Raw genomic sequence first — 22264 nt, forward strand, 5'->3', positions numbered from 1 at the left:
AATTAGGGCTGCAACGAGTACTCAACTAAATCGAGTAATTCGACACAAAGCAATTTGTTTGTGTCACTTGACTACGTAGCAGAAGTGAAACGCTTGCTATTACTCCCGCTCCGTGGTCTCCTGCTGGCCCGCAATGCACTCGGAATACTCCACAGCACGTCCATAGTCCCGCGCTGCACTGACCTCCTGACGTACGCACGCCGTGACCTGACGCGCTGTGTGACGTCAGGCCCAGAACAGCGCGGGGTAATGGAGTGTCGGCGGCGCCCCTGCTGGAAACGTAAGTTGGTGACACCTAGGGGGTGGGGTTGCAACTAAGGCCGGGCGCCTGGAGTGCACAGCGCCATAGCAACGCTGTGCACTCCGGGTGTCAGGAGGAGGGCAGGCTTGGCTTTCAAGGACCGTGCGTCTGTGGTTTAACTGATGTGTGGCCCGGCCTTAGGGGGGAGAGCTGAAGGCACCGGGGCGGGGGGAGAGCTGAAGGCACCGGGGCGGGGGGAGAGCTGAAGGCACCGGGGCGGGGGGAGAGCTGAAGGCACCGGGGCGGGGGGAGAGCTGAAGGCACCGGGGCGGGGGGAGAGCTGAAGGCACCGGGGCGGGGGGAGAGCTGAAGGCACCGGGGGAACGGAGTTGATTGCACGGGGGAAGCTGGATGGCACTGGGGGGAACTGATGCACTTGGGCTGATCGCACAGGGGGGAACGAAGGGTGTTGGGGAGTTTTTATAAAGGAAAACAGTCTATTAATTAATTTATTCCTTATTAGATTACTCAATTAATCGTAAAAAATAATTGGTAGAATACTCAATTGCTAAAATAATCGTTAGCTGCAGCCCTACTCTGAATGGTAGTTTTAATCAACCAATGACAGACCTTCATCGTTTGCAAAGAAGTCAGCCATACTTTAAATTTTTGTATTTTTGGCCTATAGTTTGACGACAGATATTTAGTTCAAACAATGTTCCCATAAAGATCTTTCACCCCTCACCCGGTTTCAATGTGGACTAAGATGCAATATGACTGCATCTGCAATCATTCAGCAGATAAGCATTCGTTCAACAGTTGTTTAGCTATCAGCCTGCTTTTATCTAATGTGTATGACCACCTTTAGCACTCACTTTATTAATGGCTGCTTCTTTTAGTTACTAGATTGCATTATCGGTCTTCATGATGTTGTAATATTTATTTATTTTTTAATACCATCTATAGGGCAGGAGAAGATGTCTCTGCCGAGGCTAAGACGACTGATCATAGGTCTCCTGACTATTCTCCAAAGAAAGGCAGGGATGATTCTCCAGACCCTTCTCCACCTCAAAGGACCAGGCATGACTCCCCAGACCCTTCTTCACCTCAAAGGACCAGGCATGACTCTCCAGACACTTCTCCACCTCGAAGGGCCAGGCATGACTCTTCAGACCATTCCCCTCCTCCAAAAAGGATAACTCCCCCCCAAAAAAAGGGCAGACGAGAATCTCCAGATGCCTCACCTCCCAGGAGAAGGGGCAAACAGGTCTCTCCAGATGCCTCACCTCCCAGGAGAAGGGGCAAACAGGTCTCTCCAGATGCCTCACCTCCCAGGAGAAGGGGCAAACAGGTCTCTCCAGATGCCTCACCTCCCAGGAGAATGGGCAAACAGGTCTCTCCAGATGCCTCACCTCCCAGGAGAATGGGCAAACAGGTCTCTCCAGATGCCTCACCTCCCAGGAGAAGGGGCAAACAGGTCTCTCCAGATGCCTCACCTCCCAGGAGAAGGGGCAAACAGGTCTCTCCAGATGCCTCACCTCCCAGGAGAAGGGGCAAACAGGTCTCTCCAGATGCCTCACCTCCCAGGAGAAGGGGCAAACAGGTCTCTCCAGATGCCTCACCTCCCAGGAGAAGGGGAAGACAGGGCTCTCGCGATGCTTCTCCAGCCAGGAGGGGAAGAAGGGACTCTCGAGATGCCTCTCCACCCAGGAGGGGAAGACGGGATTCTCCAGATGCCTCACCACGCAGGACAGCCAGGCTGGAATTACCAGACACCTCTCCACCCAGGAGGAGCAGACAGGATTCTTCACCCAGGAGGGTCAGACGGAACTCTCCAGCTGTCTCTCCACCCAGGAAGGGCAGATGGGACTCTCCACCTGCCTCTCCACCCAGGAGGGGTAGGCGCGACTCTCCACCTGCTTTTCCACCCAGGAGGGGCAGGTGGGACTCTCCATCTGCTTTTCCACCCAGGAGGGGCAGGTGGGACTCTCCACCTGCCTCTCCCCCCAGGAGGGGCAGATGGGACTCTCCACCTGCCTCTCCCCCCAGGAGGGGCAGATGGGACTCTCCACCTGCCTCTCCCCCCAGGAGGGGCAGGTGGGACTCTCCACCTGCCTCTCCACCCAGGAGGGGCAGGTGGGATTCTCCACCCAGGAGGGGCAGGAGGGACTCTCCACCTGTCTCTCCACCCAGGAGGGGCAGGAGGGACTCTCCACCTGTTTCTCCACCCAGGAGGGCCAGGCGGGACTCTCCTGCTGCATTTGCACCCAGGAGGGCCAGGCGGGACTCTCCTGCTGCATCTCCACCCAGGGGGGGAAGGCGGGGCTCTCCAGCTGCCTCTCCACCCAGGAGGGGCAGGCGGGACTCTCCAGCTGCCTCTCCACCCAGGAGGGGCAGGCGGGACTCTCCAGCTGCCTCTCCACCCAGGAAGGGCAGGCGGGACTCTCCAGCTGCCTCTCCACCCAGGAAGGGCAGGCGGGACTCTCCAGCTGCCTCTCCACCCAGGAAGGGCAGGCGGGACTCTCCAGCTGCCTCTCCACCCAGGAAGGGCAGGCGGGACTCTCCAGCTGCCTCTCCACCCAGGAAGGGCAGGCGGGACTCTCCAGCTGCCTCTCCACCCAGGAAGGGCAGGCGGGACTCTCCAGCTGCCTCTCCACCCAGGAAGGGCAGGCGGGACTCTCCAGCTGCCTCTCCACCCAGGAAGGGCAGGCGGGACTCTCCAGCTGCCTCTCCACCCAGGAAGGGCAGGCGGGACTCTCCAGCTGCCTCTCCACCCAGGAAGGGCAGGCGGGACTCTCCAGCTGCCTCTCCACCCAGGAAGGGCAGGCGGGACTCTCCAGCTGCCTCTCCACCCAGGAAGGGCAGGCGGGACTCTCCAGCTGCCTCTCCACCCAGGAAGGGCAGGCGGGACTCTCCAGACCCATCTCCCCCTGGAAAAGTCAGAAGACTTACTCCTTCTCCACAAAGACAAAAGCATCTCAATCCTAACAAAAACAGTAAATCCTACTACACAGACTCCCCAGATGTTTCTCATAAAGAAAGGAGTGACACAGGTTTCGACAAAGGATCGAAACGTGATGTAAAGAAGTCCCTTCGAACCTCTCCACATTCCTCGTTGCGGCATGATTCTGATTCAGACCTTTCTCCACTTGGGAATAGAGCATCGTCACCACCACGAGACACTCGGAAAAAAGGTGTGTTTAAATATTAGAATATAAATTATTTCTAGTAGTTATACAAGAGGGATACTCTACTTGATTGGACGTGTCATGTTATTAACAAAAAAAAACTAAAGCCAGGTTTTAGTAACTACTTTGCATTTTCCATAATTAACGGAAGCCAATTATCAGTGCCGAATCCATTGCACAAATGGCCTCCAGCTACGACTGATGGAACCCATTGACTTACAGTGGGGGGGTCCATCAGGCTTCTCTGCGGTGTCTGCAAGAAACCAATCAAAGAAGAGCAATTAAAATTGCTCAACACCACTAATATAACAAGTGGTTTCTCCAAATTCGTGAAGTGCCTTCATGGCAGACATTTTTAGTGCTTAGCTGAGCTTTTTATGCCGCATAGCTAGACACCGGCTTCTGGCAGCATTCTATAGCCCTTTATATTCATGGACAGTGGCCTCCAGTTCGCTAACACTCTTGGGTTTTTGTGCTGCAACCACCTTTGTGGTTGCTATGTACACCTTTGGGGGCAATTACTGCATTGTACTTATTTTAAGCTAAAAATAATTTTTTCAATTGGTCTTTATTAACAATATGGAGTCCTGTGGATTTTTTGTCCTTTCCGTCATCTGAGGAGCAGACTGACTTCTTATCTGTCCTCTCTCACATCATAAACGCTCATTAAAGCTCAATCCTCATCTTACTGATAGGAATGTGGCTTAAAGAAGTGTTTATGACTAGAGATGAGCGAATTTCATGTTATGAAATTTGTTCACGCTTCGTTTGGTGGTAAAAGCGGAATTGCGTTATGGATTCCGTTACCACGGACCTTAACGGCAATTCTATGACTGAATGCATAACGGAATGCCTTTTAGAGGCATTCCGTTATTCATTCCATCATAATAGAAGTCTATGGGCTGCATAACGGATCCGTCCCGTTTCGGTTATGCAGGAGAGGAACAGAGACGGATCCGTTTTGCAGCCCATAGACTTCTATTATGACGGAATGTATAACGGAATGCCTCTAAAGGCATTCCGTCATAGAATTGCGTTATGGTCCGTGGTAACAGAATCCATAACGCAATTCTGCTTTTACCACCAAACGAAGCGTGAACGAATTTCAAAATATGAAATTCGCTCATCTCTATTTATGACCTGTTAGTAGTTTAGAAATGAGGGTAATTAGATGACTGGCACAAAGTGAAAGTACCAGTCACACAGTTAGAAAAATAGTTAACCCTTTGTGACTGAACAGCTCAATATTTGAAAATATAATTTTTAGCCAAAAATAAGTTAAATGCAATCATAAAAAACAATTGACTCCAAAGGTGTACATAGCCTTTAAGATGCCGCCAAACATTTTCTCTGGGGTTCAAGTCAAGCGACTCTGATGTCCACTCCAGAATCATCCAGTACTTCTTCTGAAACCAAGCCTTGGTGGACTTTGAGGTATGCTTGGGATCATTGTCCTGTTGGAAGGTCTAGTGACGCCCAAACTTCAGCTTCCTCCTAAGATTTCCTGATACCTGATTGAATCCATCTTGCCCTCCACATGCTGCAGGCTTCAAGTGCCAGAGGAAGTAAAACATCTTCACAGCACCACAGAGCTACTGCCATGCTCCACTGTAGGCAGGGTATTTGTTTCAGCATATGTGTCCTCCCCCACGCACCGCTGATCCAGAAGACCAAAAGTTTTGTTGCTCCACAGAATAGAATCCCCAAACTTCTGTGGCATATTTATATGCTTTTGACTCTTCTTGAGTTTTTGGGTCAGTAGAGGTGTATGACTTGGAGTTCAGACATGGAGGCCTACAGCATTTAGTATTTGTCTTACTGTACACACTGAAACCTCTACTTGCTGCAGGTGTTTTGCAGTCACTCAAGGTTTTTTGACCACCTGGCTCCTCAGGAATCTGGTGACCGCTAGAGATAGCTTCCTCGTTCTGTTATGTCCAGGTAGGGAGCTAGTGTTCCTTTGAACTTTGAACTTTAGGGGAGATGTGTTATGGCGCACACCATATTTAGGGGAGATGTGTTATGGCGCACACCATATTTACAGCATAATGTGTGGCTTTTAGTGCTTTTTGACACTTCTCTAAAGTGGCATTAAAGGTGCATGGGCTTAGCGGAAAGGTCGGGGCTGTGCTAGATAGCATAGTTAGAATTTTGGTGCACAGACTGGCAGAGATTCACCTAATTTATCTGCCTCTTAATAAATTGGGCGCACCTCACTCCATCGCACAGGGGATCAAGGCTGACATAGGGAAGGCCAGTCTTGATAAAACTCCCTTTGTGCTTCCATCTGTATCTTTAAGAACATTTAGTGCCTTTGCTATCCTTTGTTTGTGGAAGGCAATAATCTCTTCTCTTTTTGGAACACTCTGAAGGTGGATTAACATTGCACAATTTTTGGGCCGATTCGGAAATGAACCTTACTACGAACGTTTGGTTCCGATAATAAGCCCTGTACGCCTCCACGTGTGCTCATATGAGGGATTCTGTGGAGGAGGTTGAATAATTCTGAGACTGCAATGCTCATTAAGAGTTGAATTTGGAGAAACCACTTGTTATATCAGTTGTGTGGAGCTATTCAAATTGCCCTTGATTGATTGGTTTCTTGCAAAGAGCCGAAAGCTTGTAAACTTTACAATGGGTGTTTAAATAATTTTGCTTGCAGCTGTATATTGCTTGTGGGTTCATATTTGTCAAACAGAATAGTTTCTGATCTTATAACAAAAATCTAAGTTTTGACAAAGGGAAATAGAATAGGCAAGTAACAGTTTTAGGATGTCTGCTGCTTCTCACCCAGAACAGTCACATTATGTCCCGTATAGAGTCCTATGTCTCTCCTCTCCTGACTGTTTAGCAAGCATTACAGATATGCTTAGTCTTAGACACTGGTTTATACAGTTGCAAGAAAAAGTATGTGAACCCTTTGGAATGGTATGGATTCCTGCACAAATTGGTCATAAAATGTGATCTGATCTTCATCTAAGTGACAACAATAGACAATCACAGTCTGCTTAAACTAATAACACACAAATAATTAAATGTTACCATGTTTTATTGAGCACACCATGTAAACATTCACAGTGCAGGTGGAAAAAGTATGTGAACCCTTGGATTTAATAACTGGTTGAACCTCCTTTGGCAGCAATAACTTTAGCCAAACGTTTCCTGTAGTTGCAGATCAGACGTGCACAACGGTCAGGAGTAATTCTTGACCATTCCTCTTTACAGAACTGTTTCAGTTCAGCAATATTCTTGGGATGTCTGGTGTGAATCGCTTTCTTGAGGTCATGCCACAGCATCTCAATCGAGTTGAGGTCAGCACTCTGACTGGGCCACTCCAGAAGGTGTATTTTCTTCTGTTTAAGCCATTCTGTTGTTGATTTACTTCTATGCTTTGGGTCGTTGTCCTGTTGAAACATCCATCTTCTGTTGAGCTTCAGCTGGTGGACAGATGGCTTTAAGTTCTCCTGCAAAATGTCTTAATAAACTTGGGGAGTTAATTTTTCCTTCGATAATAGCAATCCGCCCAGGCCCTAAATCACCAAAGCAGCCCCAAACCATGATGCCCCCACCACCACACTTCACAGTTGGGATGAGGTTTTGATGTTGGTGTGCTATGCCTCTTTTTCTCCACACATAGTGTTGTGTGTTTCTTCCAAACAACTCAGCTTTGGTTTCATCTGTCCACAGAATATTTTGCCAGTACTGCTGTGGAACCTCCAGGTGCTCTTGTGCAAACTGTAAACGTGCAGCCATGTTTTTTTTGGACAGCAGTGGCTTCCTCTGTGGTATCGTCCCATGAAATCCATTCTTGTTTAGTGTTTTACGTATCGTAGATTCGCTAACAGGGATGTTAGCATATGCCAGAGACTTTTGTAAGTCTTTAGCTGACACTCTAGGATTCTTCTTCACCTCATTGAGCAGTCTGCACTGTGCTCTTGCAGTCATCTTTACAGGACGGCCACTCCTAGGGAGAGTAGCAGCAGTGCTGAACTTTCTCCATTTATAGACAATTTGTCTTACCGTGGACTGATGAACAGCAAGGCTTTTGGAGATACTTTTATAACCCTTTCCAGCTTTATGCAAGTCAAGAATTCTTAATCGTAGGTCTTCTGAGAGCTCTTTTGTGCGAGGCATCATTCACATCAGGCAATGCTTCTTGTGAAAAGAAAACCCAGAACTGGTGTGTGTTTTTTTTTTTTTATTTTTTTTTTTATATAGGGCAGGGCAGCTGTAACCAACACCTCCAGTCCAATCTCATCTCATTGATTGGACTCCAGTTGGCTGACACCTCACTCCAATTAGCCCTTGGAGATGTCATTAGTCTAGGGGTTCACATACTTTTTCCACCTGCACTGTGAATGTTTACATGGTGTGCTCAATAAAAACATGGTAACATTTAATTATTTGTGTGTTATTAGTTTAAGCAGACTGTGATTGTCTATTGTTGTGACTTAGATGAAGATCAGATCACATTTTAAGACCAATTTGTGCAGAAATTCATATCATTCCAAAGGGTTCACATACTTTTTCTTGCAACTGTATATATTCTCTTTTTCCAGCTGCGCGACAGAAGGACTCGCGCTCATCACCTCGAAGAAACACGCAACCTAAAGGCTCAGACTCAGACATATCACCTCCTCGCCAAGCACAGAGAGGAGACTCTGATTCAGACTTGTCACCACCACGACGCAGAGGTGAAAAAAGCGGTGGCTCCCAGGTAATGATACGTTGCGTTCATAGTTAGACTCTACATGCCAGCACTCCAGAATGACAGAGCTCTGATTTTCTTTTGCGTTTTTCCAGTGATCACCTGTAATCTGTGGGGGTACTTGACAGGCAGCAAGTGCCACCGCAGAGAATGTGAAATATCACATAGTTCGTGGAGTTTGATTATCTTCCTTTGTAATGTATGAAGAAATCAAATCCTCCAGAACACTCACTCAGGGTATATTCACATGGCAGATTTTTCTGGATGCAGCAGATCCTCTACGGATGAAGTCCAATTTAATGGGGCTAATCCACGTGTGGAAATCTGCAGCCATGCAAACGGTATCGCGGCCTGCACTGCACGCAGGCTAATGTTGTATGTGTCGGTTCACCTTTGGATAATAAATCTAGGTGCAGTTTGGTGGTTGTGTATCCTGCTAGAACATCATCTGCTGGCGAAGAGTCAGGAGGCCACCATACACACTAGATGGTCATCTAGCACTGCCTAATCAACGGATGTGCAAGAGGGGCCTTTATAGTTCACACCATTCATGGCTTAGTTAATAAATATATTTTCTTAACGCTTGTGACAGTCTTGAGCTATAATTATGATACTGGATTAGTACAAGATATGCAAAAGTGTAAAATAGTCTCCAAACAAATTTAAAGTATTATCAGGGATGGAGCTTCTTAATGTTTGCTTCCTAGAAATTGTCCGTCAGACCTAAATGTTAGTTGCAGCAATTAAAGACTAGGATATGCCATCATTGTGGGATAGGTGCAGGTCCCACCTCTGGAACCTGCAGCTATCTCCAGAACGGCCATCGATTGTGAAGGAGAGTGTACTGCACATGTGCGGTGTGCTCTCCATTAACTTCTATAAGAATCCTGAAAATAATCGAGCCAGTACGCTCGGCTATTTTCAGAAGTCCCATAGAAATGAATTGAAGGATGGTCGCGCATGCGTGGCTTCTCTCCGTTCACTTCAGGGGTCCTGTTCTGGAGATAGGTGCAGGTCCCACCTCTGGAACCTGCTGCTCTCTCCTATTGGTGACCTATTCTGGTGATATGCCATCAGTGTCTGAGGTGAGACAACCCCTTTTAAGTGCAGTGATAAGTGTCATTAGAAGGCTCTTTTTAATCTGGTTGTGCCCATTTCAGATGCTCTCAGGTGGCAAGGCTGGCCTCGTGTCTGCAAAGGTCCTAAGAGAAGAGAAAGAAGAACAGAGGAGAGCAGAGAAAAATAACAAGAGCCTGGAAGGTGAGCAGAAAACATGCAGCTTTAGAGGGGTCTCTAGGTATTAAATCCTGTATATCCACAAAATACACTGGGCGACACAAACCTAGTTTTTTTACAGCAAGTGTCTCATTGTCTGTGTGACTTTTCACCAATAGTGCTCTTGAGAAGAACGGAAGGGCAGCCGTGCCTTGTAGAAGACCAGGTTCACACGTTGTTTTGTGGTGCTCTTTATCAGCATGGAAGTTATAGAAAAATAAAAACACGAGTATGTAATGACTTTTTGTCATTGTTACCAAAAGGAGAACCGAACATAGCCTACAGTTTCATGGTATCGATATAGTTTTTCCTACTTTTTGCAGCCTTCTGTTCACGACACAGGATAGGTCATCAGTATGTGATTGTTGGGGCACTCTCGTGCGAGCACTGTTTCCTCTTCAGGATTACACTGTGCTTCTTGTCGCTTGCAGTGGCATTACAATTGCTTGTCCCATTCAAGTGAATGGAACAAGCACTTGTAATTACACTAAGCCGCCAAGACTTCTGAGACGACAGACAGTGTAATCTTGAAGAGGAAGTAGCACCGCCTCCTCGTCAAACAGCTGTTTGGGGGCGCTGGGACCCCACTGATCAGCTATTGATCACCTATCCTGAGGATAGGTCATCAATATTACTGGCTGCACAACGCCTTTAAAGACAATAAAATAAAGTATTACGATAGGCTTCTTTTTGTTTTGGTCACTTTGATAGAGAATATACATGTATTCTCGGGTGAGTAAAGGGGCTGTGGTTTGGTGGGGGGAGGTTTGCTTTTTTTTAATCTTATTTACAGAAGTGAATACTGCCATAACTGGCTCCATCCAACCCACAATGTTCCGGGGTGTGTATTTCCTGCGCTGAAAGTCTACTCTGAAACAGCTGAACTTTTGGAGGTGCAGGGTGTCCGATTCCCACCATTCAAACATAATGGCCTGTCCTGAGGATAGTCAATCGCTTGCAAAATCCTGGATAACCCTATTAAATAACGTTGCACCTAAATCTGCTCTATTGACACCCTTAATCATTGAAGTCTTATGTTTTATGCCCAGATCTACCCGTAGGACAATCCTGTTTGTTGTGGAGAACAAGGGAATAATGTTCAGAGCCTCTAATTGGGAAGTTGCCTAGATTATGGGTTATGAACAAGATATAAATGGCCTCATCAAGCGAAATATAGCATGTGACATCTATATTATATGTTGAAATGTTGCCTGAATGTAAATGGAAGAAATGTCCCTGTCCTTGCAGGAAACAGGCATACATTATAGCACTAGTCTAGTCTTCTATAGTTTATAGCATGGTGTAGATTTGCTTTTCTGGTGCACATACTGCCAAATGATGCACCAAATTTTCAGCATCTTACTCCAGCTCACCTCTAGGCGGCTGTATGAAACACTGGCCTTAAAGAGGTATTCCCATTTCTGACAATATGCCCCCATTGTCTCAGAGGTGGGACCCGCACCTATCTCTAAAACTAAGGCGGCAAAGTGGAGGCCAGCGATGCCGGGTCCGGCCACCACCAATCGTTCCTATTGGCGCACTCTCGGCTATTTTCGAAATACCCATAGAAATGAATGGGAGCGCACAGCGCTTTCGCAGCCACTGCTTTTAATCACTTCTATGGGGCTGACGGAAGTAGCTGTGCCAGGGCTCTGTTTTCGGCGGCCCCATAGAAATGAATTTCCCCCTAGCGATATGCCCCCATTGTCTGAGATGGGAAAAAACCCTTTCAAAGTGTTTTCCAAGACTTTAATACTGAGGATCTATCCTCTGGAGTCAGGGTGGGCAGAAACCATCGGATAGGTAAGTATATTTCCTTCCCCTTTTTTCCTGGCCCGGGTTCTAAGGTGTTAATCGTCCCCTGCTGGCCCCCCTTCTCCTGTGTTCTCAAGTGAACACAGGGGGAAGAGGTTTTCCCCCAGAAACAAACCTACCGGAGCCCTTGGGCCCCCTCACCTTCCTCCTGGGCCCGTTGGTGCGTTCCCAGTGGTCGCATGTCTCCCGGGGCAGCCGCTTCTTCTCTCTTCAGGGCATCCGTATGCCCATCTCAGGCCATCTTCTGTCGCCCGATGCTCCAGCTCCTTCCCTGAAATCTGTTCTGGCCGGACGTTCTTCTGGTCGGCCTCGCGTTCTCAGCAGTGTGGACACATGGGACCAAAACAGATGCCTTCATAGGTAGCTGATAGATGCCCTTTAAAGTGTATATACTCAGACTGTGACAATGTACGGACGTCCATCAGAGTATTGACACAGAAAGACATAGAGCAATGGACAAAAGCAAATTGATATAAACTGCATTATGGCGAGGCTGTTCTCTCTTTTGTAAATCAGTTAACCTACAAACCAGAAGGAGAGGGAATAAGCATTAGTCGTCTGTATATTGGTGATCATATTCTTATATCTGTGAAGTAAATTCGTATCAGTTTATTTCCTATGATTTTTGACCTGCAGAATTGTTCTAAAAGGCGTCTTCTTTACCATGTCTTTCTATTCAGATGACTCGAGGAATACAGAGACCGTTTTTCGAGACAAAAGCGGCAAACGCAGAGACTTAAATTCTGAACGGGAAGAGCAACTGAAGAAACAAGCCGCGCAGGAGAAGAAGGATGAGATGTATGCCAAATGGGGCAAAGGGTAAGTTATAGAATGGACCGGAGCCCTGATAACCCCAGCAAAGAGAGACGTGAGAAAATCTAAAGGGGTTTTCTCACCTTAGACCTATAGAAATAGCTGCACGTCCCAGAGGTGGGTCCTGCATTTATCAAATATTTAGGACATATCCTGTGGATATTTCATATATGTCTAAGATTGGAATCCCCCTTTCTTAATGGGAGACTAATGGAAGATAGGGCATGCGGCTTCTTTTTTCCACACCTCCCACTAAAAAGAATGGGAGGCTATTTTAAGGCATTTTTCCGAGCTGATTTTGAGGCGGAAACATGCCAAAATCAGCACCAAAAAACACTTAAACACTGTATATATGAAAATTTCTCTAGCTTTCCAATAGACTTGGGCCCCGCATTTATCAAACACTAAGTCATGTTAGCTACTGTCTAACTTAAAGGGAGTCTGTCACCTCCATATGGCCTTATACAGCGCTTACATGGCTCTGTAGCACACCTATACAGGATTGGAACGGTACCTTTGTTCTTTTCTTTAGACTTGCACCAGCAGGAAAAACTAAGTTTAATTCATATGCAAATGAGCACTGGCAAGTGCCCAGGGGCGGCCTTCAGTGTGTAGGTGCCCAGGCTGCTCTGCCTTCTTTTCACTTTACTCCTCCCCAGTCTTTGCCCTTGCCCGCCCTCCAAGTCTCTTGCCTGATCGATAGGTCCGGCCGAGGGCATGCGCACTAGGTGAAGCGATGCAGTGCCCACAATGGGCATCACCGTGCGCATGCCCCAGCCCGGCAAAGCAGGGCACAGGTGTGGGAACTTGGCCGGACCTAGCGATGACGTAAAGGACTTGGAGGGCGGGCAAAGGAAGAGGCTGGGGAGGAGTAAAGTGAAAAGAAGGCAGAGCAGCCTGGGCACCTACACAGTGAACGCCGCCCCTTGCGAGTGCTCATTTGCATATGAATTAAACTTTGTTTTTCCTGCTGGTGCAAGTATAAAGAAAAGAACAAAGGTACCGTTCCAATCCTGTGTAGGTGTGCTACAGAGCCATGTAAGCGCTGTATATGGCCATATGGAGGTGACAGACTCCCTTTAATGGTAGTGTGAAGATAAAAGAGAGATAGGAGGCAGCGCCTCATGTGTGGTGTAGTCTAATGATAGGTATAAAAAGGTAAAGTGAAAACTCTCACCAGAAGATGTTGTGAAGAGTCACAACATCTATATGAAGCTTGTGCTGATTTTCCCGATCAGCGTGCGGGGTGCCTGCGCTGCTGCCTAGGTTCCAGCCCCGTGCCTTGGAAGCATTCGTCGGGGAGAAGTACGTTGCAGAAGAAGAAAAAAAGATGAACCTTTGGATGGCGCTGTCAGCAGGAGTCAGGAGCCGGTATGTATTGGTAACACAATACTTTTTTTATTTTTAGTCAACGCGTTTCAGGGGCGGAGAGCCCCCTTCATCAGGACAGTATACAATATGAATATTGTATACTGTCCTGATGAAGGGGGCTCTCCGCCCCTGAAACGCGTTGACTAAAAATAAAAAAAGTATTGTGTTACCAATACATACCGGCTCCTGACTCCTGCTGACAGCGCCATCCAAAGGTTCATCTTTTTTTCTTCTTCTGCAACATTTAATGGTAGTGTAACTGACTTACCAGCTCATACTGAAGCATCTCTATATATCAATCTGCTCAGCTCCTCCTGCTCTATACGATGTTGTCTGCAGACTGGGCTGGATTTTCAATGTGACTTTAACTCCTATCCTGGTCCTTTTAACCCCTCAGATACTGTAATCCACATTGACTGTGGCACCTTAGTGGTCTTTCAGGATTTACAGAGGGAGGGGACTTCCTCTGTAGCTTATCAGGGCCCTGCAATGTATTGGGTCGATGGGGGGGCCTAACAATGGAGCCCACGCCTGCCTTGTGCCAGTGTATTGGGCAACGCTAGAGGCAGGATCTAATAAGCTGTCGGTCTGTCTAAAGCTAATACAGAAATTTTAGTGCATTATCTAAGCAAGCATTGTCAGATCTCATTGTGGAACTAATATAAAATGTAAAAGAGATAAACACATCATTAAAAAGTTTTTTTTCCGATACTCAAATGAGTAGATTTATCAAAACTGGTGTAAAGGAAATTTGGCTAAGTTACCCATAGCAACCAATCCTATTCCACCTTTCGTTTTTCAGAGCTCCTTTGGAGCGAAGCCAGTTTTCCTTCACACCAGTTTTGATCAAACTCCCCCAATGTTTTATCACTGCAAAAAAAAAGAAATAGAATGAAAAAAAAACTACTCCTAAGGCTACTTTCACACTAGCGTTCGGGGCTCCGCTTGTGAGTTCCGTTTGAAGGGGCTCACAAGCGGCCCCGAACGGATCCGTCCAGCCCTAATGCATTCTGAGTGGAGGCGGATCCGCTCAGAATGCATCAGTCTGGCTCCGTTTGTCCTCCGCTCCGCTCAGCAGGCGGACACCTGAACCTAGCTTGCAGCGTTCGGGTGTCCGCCTGGCCGTGCGGAGCTAAACGGATCCGTCCAGACTTACAATGTAAGTCAATGGGGACGGATCCGTTTGAAGTTGACACAGTATGGCTCAATTTTTTAACGGATCCGTCTCCCATTGACTTTCAATGTAAAGTCAAAACGGATCCGTTTGCATTATAGGTGCGGATCCGTCTGGGCACATACCAGACGGATCCGACCTAAACGCAGGTGTGAAAGTAGCCTAACTGGTATTGCCTCATCCCCATCCTTTTGAAATGATCACATCATTTATCGCACACTGTGAACACCATAAAAAGGAACCTGAAAAAACAATGCAATAGCAATGCAGCCACTCCTCCCACAAACAGGACCAATGAGAACTACTAGTTGTGCTGGAAAAAATAAGCCCATATACAGTTCAGTTAATGAAAAATTTAAAGGGGTTCTCCGGTCATTTCACCTAATCTGTGGAAGGAAGATGTGCATGAAAACAAATCCATGTACATAAAAATATGGAAAATGTGGAAAAGTAGTAAAACATAACGTAGACCATATAAATTTGGTATTGTAATTATAACAGCCCATAGAATGAAGTCTACATATTGTTTACTCCACAAATAAATTGAATAAATGCCAAATAATAACAATGGTGAAATTGCTTGTTTTTTCCCATTTTCTTTTGAAAGCTATATATCAGCACCATCATAAAGCTGTCTCCTAGTTGGCCGCCATGTATCCTTCTGGGCTCTTTAGCTCACAGAACCTGTTCGGATTTTACAAGTTTGTGCCCAATGTGCAGCACAAGCCCTGAGCGTTCCTACTATCACTTCTTTAGAAGCTAAGATTTATGTCATCATTTTCTCATATATTCTTTTTCTCTTCAGTTTGGCCCAACACGAGCAGCAACGTCAGAATTTGCAGGACACTGCCCGAGAGATATCGAAGCCTCTTGCTCGATACATCGATGATGAGGACCTGGACCGCATGTTGCGTGAACAGGAGAGAGAGGGAGATCCTATGGCGAAGTTCCTGAAAAAGAAGATGGATAAAGAAAGCTCCGGAAAGAAAGGTAAAGTGGATATCTAGATGGATATTCACTATAAGGGTTCATGCACATAGTTTTGTTCTGCATCCGATGTGGACCCATTCATCTCAATGGGGCCACAAATGAGGTGGACAGCACACTGTGTTCTGTCCGCATTCGTAGGTTTGTTCCGTGGCCCTGCAAAAAATCGAACATGGCCTGTTCTTGTCCGTTTTGTGAACAAGGTTAGAACATTTCTGAAGGAGGAAAAAAAATATGGCGGCAGGCTCTCAGCCGATATCTGTGTTTATTGGACCACAGAAATGGATACGATCGAATGCAGGAGTCCTAACTCTGTAACTGCGCTTTTATGTGATGCTAATGCTGCTCTTTCTTTGACTTTCACACTGTTCTAGAACGCCCAAGATACAAAGGTTCTAATCCTCCAATCAACAGATTTAATATATGGCCAGGGTATCGCTGGGACGGTGTGGACAGGTAAGAGACATTAAAGGGCTTATCCGACGTCTCAATCAGCCCCCCCATGTTCCGGGTCCCTCACAGGTAATATACTTACCCCGATCCCCGCGCCGCTCCTGGTCCCTGCACAGCCGCTGCTGCTTCTCCCTGTACATGGATGAAAACATACATGGGGGGGCAGCCAATGGCAGGCGGGGATGGGGACGAGCCTCCCTAGCGTCACCCGCGATGCTAGGGAGGCTCACCCCCGTCCCTGCCTGCCATTGGCTGCATGCCCTGCCCCCCTTACACCAGATGTTTTCATCCGTGTACAGGGAGAAGCGGCGGTGCGAGGAACAGGAGCGGCGCAGGGAGCGGGGTAAGTATATTACCTGTCAGGGGCCCGGCACATGGGGGGCTGATGGAGACATTGGAATTGCCCCTTTTTAACTACTTCATACATCATTACACACAGGACATATTACTGAAAAATACAATTATACATACAGACACTATGATGGCCCAATATGGTGAATATGCTGTTGAAAATGGCAACTCAATATATTTCTGTTACCCAAACTGCTTCCTGAATAAGTGGGAGTCAGCTGGGTAAATATTAGGTCTTTATTAAAGTGTATCCTAACCAGGTTCCTCAGGAACCATCTGGTTTCTTGGGTCCAGATCACCGCAGCAGCAGGACCATCACTTGGTGGTTTGAGTAACAGTTTCCTAATATAGAAGTGGAGTTTCTCCACACATAATATACGTTATAAGGCTGAATCTTAGTTTTGCAGTTGCAACATGTGAACACTGTTTTATGTGTTTTAGTCCATTAAAGGGACCCCTTTATCAACATTTGTCTGCCCTGAACAGAGTACCAGGTACCTCTAACCCCTATTTCTTTCCAAATCGCCCCTTATTCCTTGACTGTCTATCCAAAGCTTTCACGAACTGCGGCACACATTGGTCAAGCACGTCATGTTTGCACCATAAATTGTTATTTTCGTTACTCTCCCTTTTCAAAAGTGATAAAATAGGTAAGCGGGCTCAGCGGGAGGCGGCGTGGCCTCCTAGGGCCCAACAGATTTACTATCCTTTGTCAGAAACTGGCGTAAATGGTAGTTTAAGTCTCCGCCAAGCTCCTAGCCGGCGTATATTTGTTCTGGAGCACAGACTGCCTGGAAATGCGCCTGTGCCTCTTAATAAGATTGCCTCATTCTGCTCCTGCGGATCTTATGCTAAGACTGGCATTTGTAATGCCAGTATTGGTATATCTGCCCCAGTGTGTGGACGTTCATCTGTGGAGAAGAGTCGGGCATATTCCTGGGCTGCTGAGTAAACCACCCTTCCTGTTGCTTGATTGACACCCCATTTACAACTGTGCACATGCAGAGTGCGGGCAGAGAGCAGGAAAGGGCAGTATTCTGCATTCGCGCAAAATATTTCCTTCAATGCTCAGGCCTAGGTTTACAAGTAGGTTTAGCCAGATGCGGATGTCAGTCAAGGGCCTGGAGTTGGAGTTATTGAGGAGAAAGAACAGGCCTGGTGACATACTCTTCAGTTCCTAACCATTCCTGTGCCTGAGCTCGCTTGTTAGGTGCTGTTTCATTTGTCGTGCTGATTTGGTGGTGGCATACCTCATCCAATTTAATTACTAGGCGGGAAAAGATTAGATAAAGATTGTGACCTACACCATGGCTTTTCAAAATGGGAAAGAAGTCTCTCTACTGCACAGAGGAGTCAATAGTGAAGGGTGATTGCCGATTCCATGATTGTTAGTGACAGGTTCCCCTTAACCCCTTCCTGCATTTTCCCGTACTTTGTACATGAAGGTGGTTTAGCAGACACAGGAGCTATGCCCATGAGCTCAGCCACTCTCCTGCACCATAGCCGGACAGAAAAACGTTGCGTGCTGCCAGGGGAGACAATCCCATAGAAAACCACAAGATCATTTTCCCTTCAGCAGGATGTATGGGAACCTAGCCTTAAGCCTCATGCACACGTCCGTGGAACACGGACTGTGATATACCGGCCTGGATTCCTGCTGAGTGCAGGAGCGCACGGCGTCATTGGTTGCTATGATGCCGTGCGCCCGCTGCTATACAGTAATACACTCGTATAGCTAATACATTACTTTACAGCAGCGGTGGCGCACGGCGTCATAGCAACCAATGACGCCGTGCGCTCCTGCACTCAGCAGGAATCCAGGCCGGTATCTCACAGTCCGTGTTCCACGGACGTGTGCATGAGGCTTTACCAGTAGAACCTTCACCAATGAAATCATCTCAATTTACCATAATTGTTAATTGTGGGGAAAGCCTTTTAAAAAGCATCTGTCAGCAGTTTTGTACCGATGCAATTGGCTGACCTGTTACATGTGGGTCTGGCAGCTGAAGGCATCTGTGTTGGTCCCATGTTCATATGTGCCCGCAGTGCTGAGAAAAATGATGTTATACTATATGCAATTGAGCCTCTAGGAGCAATGGGGGCGTTACCATTACACCCTAGAGGCTCTGCTCTCTCTGCAACTGCCACTCCATGTTTTACCTGCCTGGTCCTGTCAATCAAAGTGCAGAGGATACGGCAGTTGCAGAGAGAGCAGAGCCTCTAGGTGTAATGGTCACGCCCCCGTTGCTCCTAGAGGCTCATGTGCATATAATGAAACATCAGGTTTCTCAGCAATGCGGGCACATATGAACATGGGACCAACACAGATGCCTTCAGCTGCCAAGCGCACATGTAACAGGTCAGCCAGTGTCATAGGTACAAACCTGCTGACAGATGCCCTTTAATAAAATGCACATTAGAAAGTGACACAAGTGTTCTGCCAGTTTTCTCTGGTATACAATGCATGAATGGCTTAAATGCTAAGCATTATCTGATTCTATTTTCTTCCAGGTCCAATGGATTTGAGAACAAGCATTTTGCAAGAATTTCTGAACAGAAAGCTGTGCAGGAGGCTGCTTACAAGTGGAGCGTAGAGGATATGTGAATTCACTTGGTGTCATTGGTCAGAGCACTAGACAGGACCATGTCGTACAGCAATGCTCTGTATGTGTCTCTACATTCTCTGTATTACGTGAGAAGCTTACTGTATATCATGGTAGCTACCTGAGCTGTGATTACTGGTAACGTGACGTCCTCCTCCTGGTCGGCCTGGCATCCCCTGTATTTCTTGTTGGTGATTTTTTTTTTTTTTTTTTACCATTACCAGTTGTTATTTATGCAGTTTCTGTTTTACCTCTCAGACATGTCATGGACTCCTGTATCCGTGTGTTTACTGATGGACTATTACAGAGCCGTGGTTTATCTACCCCATGGGTATGCATCACTACATGGGCTCCGCTCAATTCTAACAGGATGGAATTCGGTTCATTTATTAAAGGGGGGGGGAATTCCGGAATTTTTTGTAGAAGTATTTTAGCCAAATTCCCTTCCCAAAACAGTTCTTTTAACGGGGAAGGCATAATGATTTCCAGTATGCACGACATTACGTTTTGTTTTTTGTATTCCCGTTCATGTACAGTTGTGATGATGGTTACCTGTAGTTACATGGCGGCATTACTGCAGTTATTGCTTGACATGCACATTTCTATTATTCCGGTTTTAATGAGAGAACAAACAGAAAATAAATTGTTTATATTTTAAAAATACATGTCCCCTCTTATTTTTGAAACTTAAAATCAATGCGTATAATGCAGAATTTGCAGGCAATATTAAATATTACCAAGAGAGTTGTGGAAGCTGGAGGCTTGGGCGGAGCAATTGCAAATTAAGTTTAATCTTCATGTTTTACCTTGATGTTGTAAGGTCAAGCTGTAAAGCAGCAGGTGTAGACCCACTGTGTCACTGAACAGATCTGACTGAGGGTCGCTCCTATGGGCGTTGTCTAAGTGGCCCCTGTGGTCCTCATCCTTTAACCCCCTGTACAGGGATCTGGACTCCACTGCCAGGGAACAACCTGGTTGCCACCTATTGAAGCAGTCTCTGTTCAGTGACAGCTGCCCCAGCCAGGTCCAGAGACAACAGTGTGTGGCACCAAGGGAAAAGACGAGAAACAGGTGAGAGGACAAGCCGAGGTCAGGGTGGGCAGAATTTGTTCAATCCGCTAAACGGGAAGTAGGTCAGGGCAGATGGTACAGGATCAGAGGTTGGGTATGGGAGAAAGTCAATTGAGTTCGTCTATAGTCTTGCGCTCAGGAGCGAGGAAAAGCTGTGCTCGGCTGAGTGCTTCCGACCCCTCGTTCTAGTGATCGGTGGGAGTCTTAGAGCTGGGAACCCTGCCAATCAACACCTCTGATTAGTGATGATCGAGCATGCTTGGCCAAACACCTGTTCGGCTCGAGCATCTCGATCCTTGGCACATGGCGGTACTCGGCCGAGTACCGCATGTGCTCAAGCACCATGCTCGAGTCTCCTCCCCGCACGTTTCTTGGCTACTACGCAGCCAATAAACATACAGGTAGGTACCATGTTGGCTACTGGCATAACAGCGATTGGGTGTCCGGAACGTGTCATCGGGTGCTATATAGCAGCAGCCCTCAACCGCCGGGCCGCGGCCCAGGACCGGGCCCTAGAAGATTGTTTGCCGGGCCGCGGCAATCAGGGTCGTCTTTAATGCGGTACTAATGAATCGCTTCCATTATAGCAGTGCTTTATTAGTACAGGAGGACCAGGAAGGATCTGTACTCACCGCTTCCTGGTCCTCGGCTCGGCTATCTGCTGCGCACAACGTGAGGGCGCTCTGTGACCTCACACTGTGCGCCGCTATACACAGCCGACTGCAGGATAAAGAGGATCGTGATGGTGAGGAGCGGTGGCATTCAGGAGCAGGAGTTTTCTATTACATTTTTTTTTATTTGCGCTGGGGGCTGACATGGGGGGCTAATAGATGGCTAAAGGTTGGGTTGATCTGAGGCATTGGGGGTCTGATTAGGGCTGTCAGCAGAGGTCTGATTAACATTGGGGGTCTGATTGCTGGTCTGACCTGATGTGTAATGAAAATAAAAAAAAATTCTTATTGTTCTCTAAAACCTAGGTGCATCTTATAGGGCGAAAAATACGGTACAGCGCTGTAGATCCCATGCCTAGCCCATGTGTTCAACCTCGTGGTTCAGCGGTTTCTCAAAACCTATCCAAAGTTGCCTGAGCTACTGGTGAAGGTGCGCCGCGTGTGTGCACATTTCCGCAAGTCATAGACAGCTTCAGCCGGTCTGTCAACGCTGCAGCAGCTCTTGAAATTGCCAGCTCACCTGCTGTTGTGCAACGTGAGCACACGCTGGAACTCTACGTTCCACATGTTGGCCAGGCTTTGTGAGCAGCAGAGGGCAGTAGTGGAATACCAGCTGCAACATGGTCGTTGCCTTTCCAGTCAGCTTCTGCTCTTCTCAAGCGACAAGTGGGCATAGATGTCTGACCTCTGTGAGGTTTTAAGAAACTTTGAGGAATCAACACACATGGTGAGCGGCGATAACGCTATTATCAGCGTAACCATCCCACTTCTGTGTCTACTGAAACGCTCGCTGCTCACAATTGAGGATGGCGCTTTGCATGTGGAAATGGGGGAAGACATTACACAGGGTGATAGCCAGAGCACCCTAAGTTCGTCTTTTCAGCGCAAATTGGAAGATGAGCTAGCTAGCGTTTGGTGTCCCTAACAGTCTGTCCCTGCTCCCTACACTGGCAAAAACATGGGTCAAAGTTCGGCACAATGCAAAAGAATATGACGCCGGCGGACATCGCCATACGTTCGCATGTTCGGTGAACCGCGAACTAGCAAAGTTTTCTGCGAAACGACCGCCAGGCGAACCGCAAGGCCATCTCTAGTCCTTAATTGTGAGCAGAGCGTTTGAGAAGACACAGAAGTGGGATGGTTACGCTGACAATAGCGTTATTGCCGCTCACCATCTGTGTTGATTCTTCAAAGTTTCTTAAAACCTCACAGAGGTCAGACATCCATGCCCACTCCTTGTGAATAGCGGAAGCTGACTGGAAAGGCAACGACCATGTTGCAGCAGGTATTCCACTACTGCCCTCTGCTGCTCACAAAGCCTGGCCAACATGTGGAATGTGGAGTTCCAGCGCGTGCTCACGTCGCACAACAGTCGGTGAGCTGGCAGTTTCAAGCGCTGCTGCAGCGTTGCCAGACCGGCTGAAGCTGTCGATGACTTGCGGAAATGTGCACAAACGCGGCGCATCTTCACCAGTAGCTCAGGCAAATTGGGGTAGGTTTTGAGAAACCGCTGAACCACTAAGTTGAGCACGTGGGCTAGGCA

General features: G+C 47.2%; 1 protein-coding gene across 8 annotated transcripts in view; it reads left to right on the forward strand.

Annotated features, from left to right (window-relative positions):
* BUD13 (BUD13 homolog) overlaps nt 1–19631 on the forward strand; it is a 42013-nt gene extending 22382 nt beyond the window's left edge. Inside the window, exons 5-12 of one of the 8 annotated variants that reach the window (XM_040426161.1) lie at nt 1208–3106; nt 3146–3435; nt 7989–8146; nt 9298–9397; nt 11908–12046; nt 15391–15575; nt 15947–16028; nt 18888–19631. In XM_040426161.1, coding sequence (XP_040282095.1) covers nt 1208–3106; nt 3146–3435; nt 7989–8146; nt 9298–9397; nt 11908–12046; nt 15391–15575; nt 15947–16028; nt 18888–18981 — 2947 coding nt within the window. In that variant the 3' untranslated portion in view covers nt 18982–19631. Of the gene's footprint in view, nt 1–1207; nt 3436–7988; nt 8147–9297; nt 9398–11907; nt 12047–15390; nt 15576–15946; nt 16029–18887 lie in introns of all 8 variants that reach the window. The other 7 variants (XM_040426185.1, XM_040426145.1, XM_040426176.1 and 4 more) reach the window with 7 other exon arrangements.
* The last annotated feature ends 2633 nt before the right edge of the window (nt 19632–22264 follow it).

This window comes from Bufo bufo, chromosome 1 (assembly GCF_905171765.1).
Source record: "Bufo bufo chromosome 1, aBufBuf1.1, whole genome shotgun sequence".
NCBI classification, from domain to species: domain Eukaryota; kingdom Metazoa; phylum Chordata; class Amphibia; order Anura; family Bufonidae; genus Bufo; species Bufo bufo.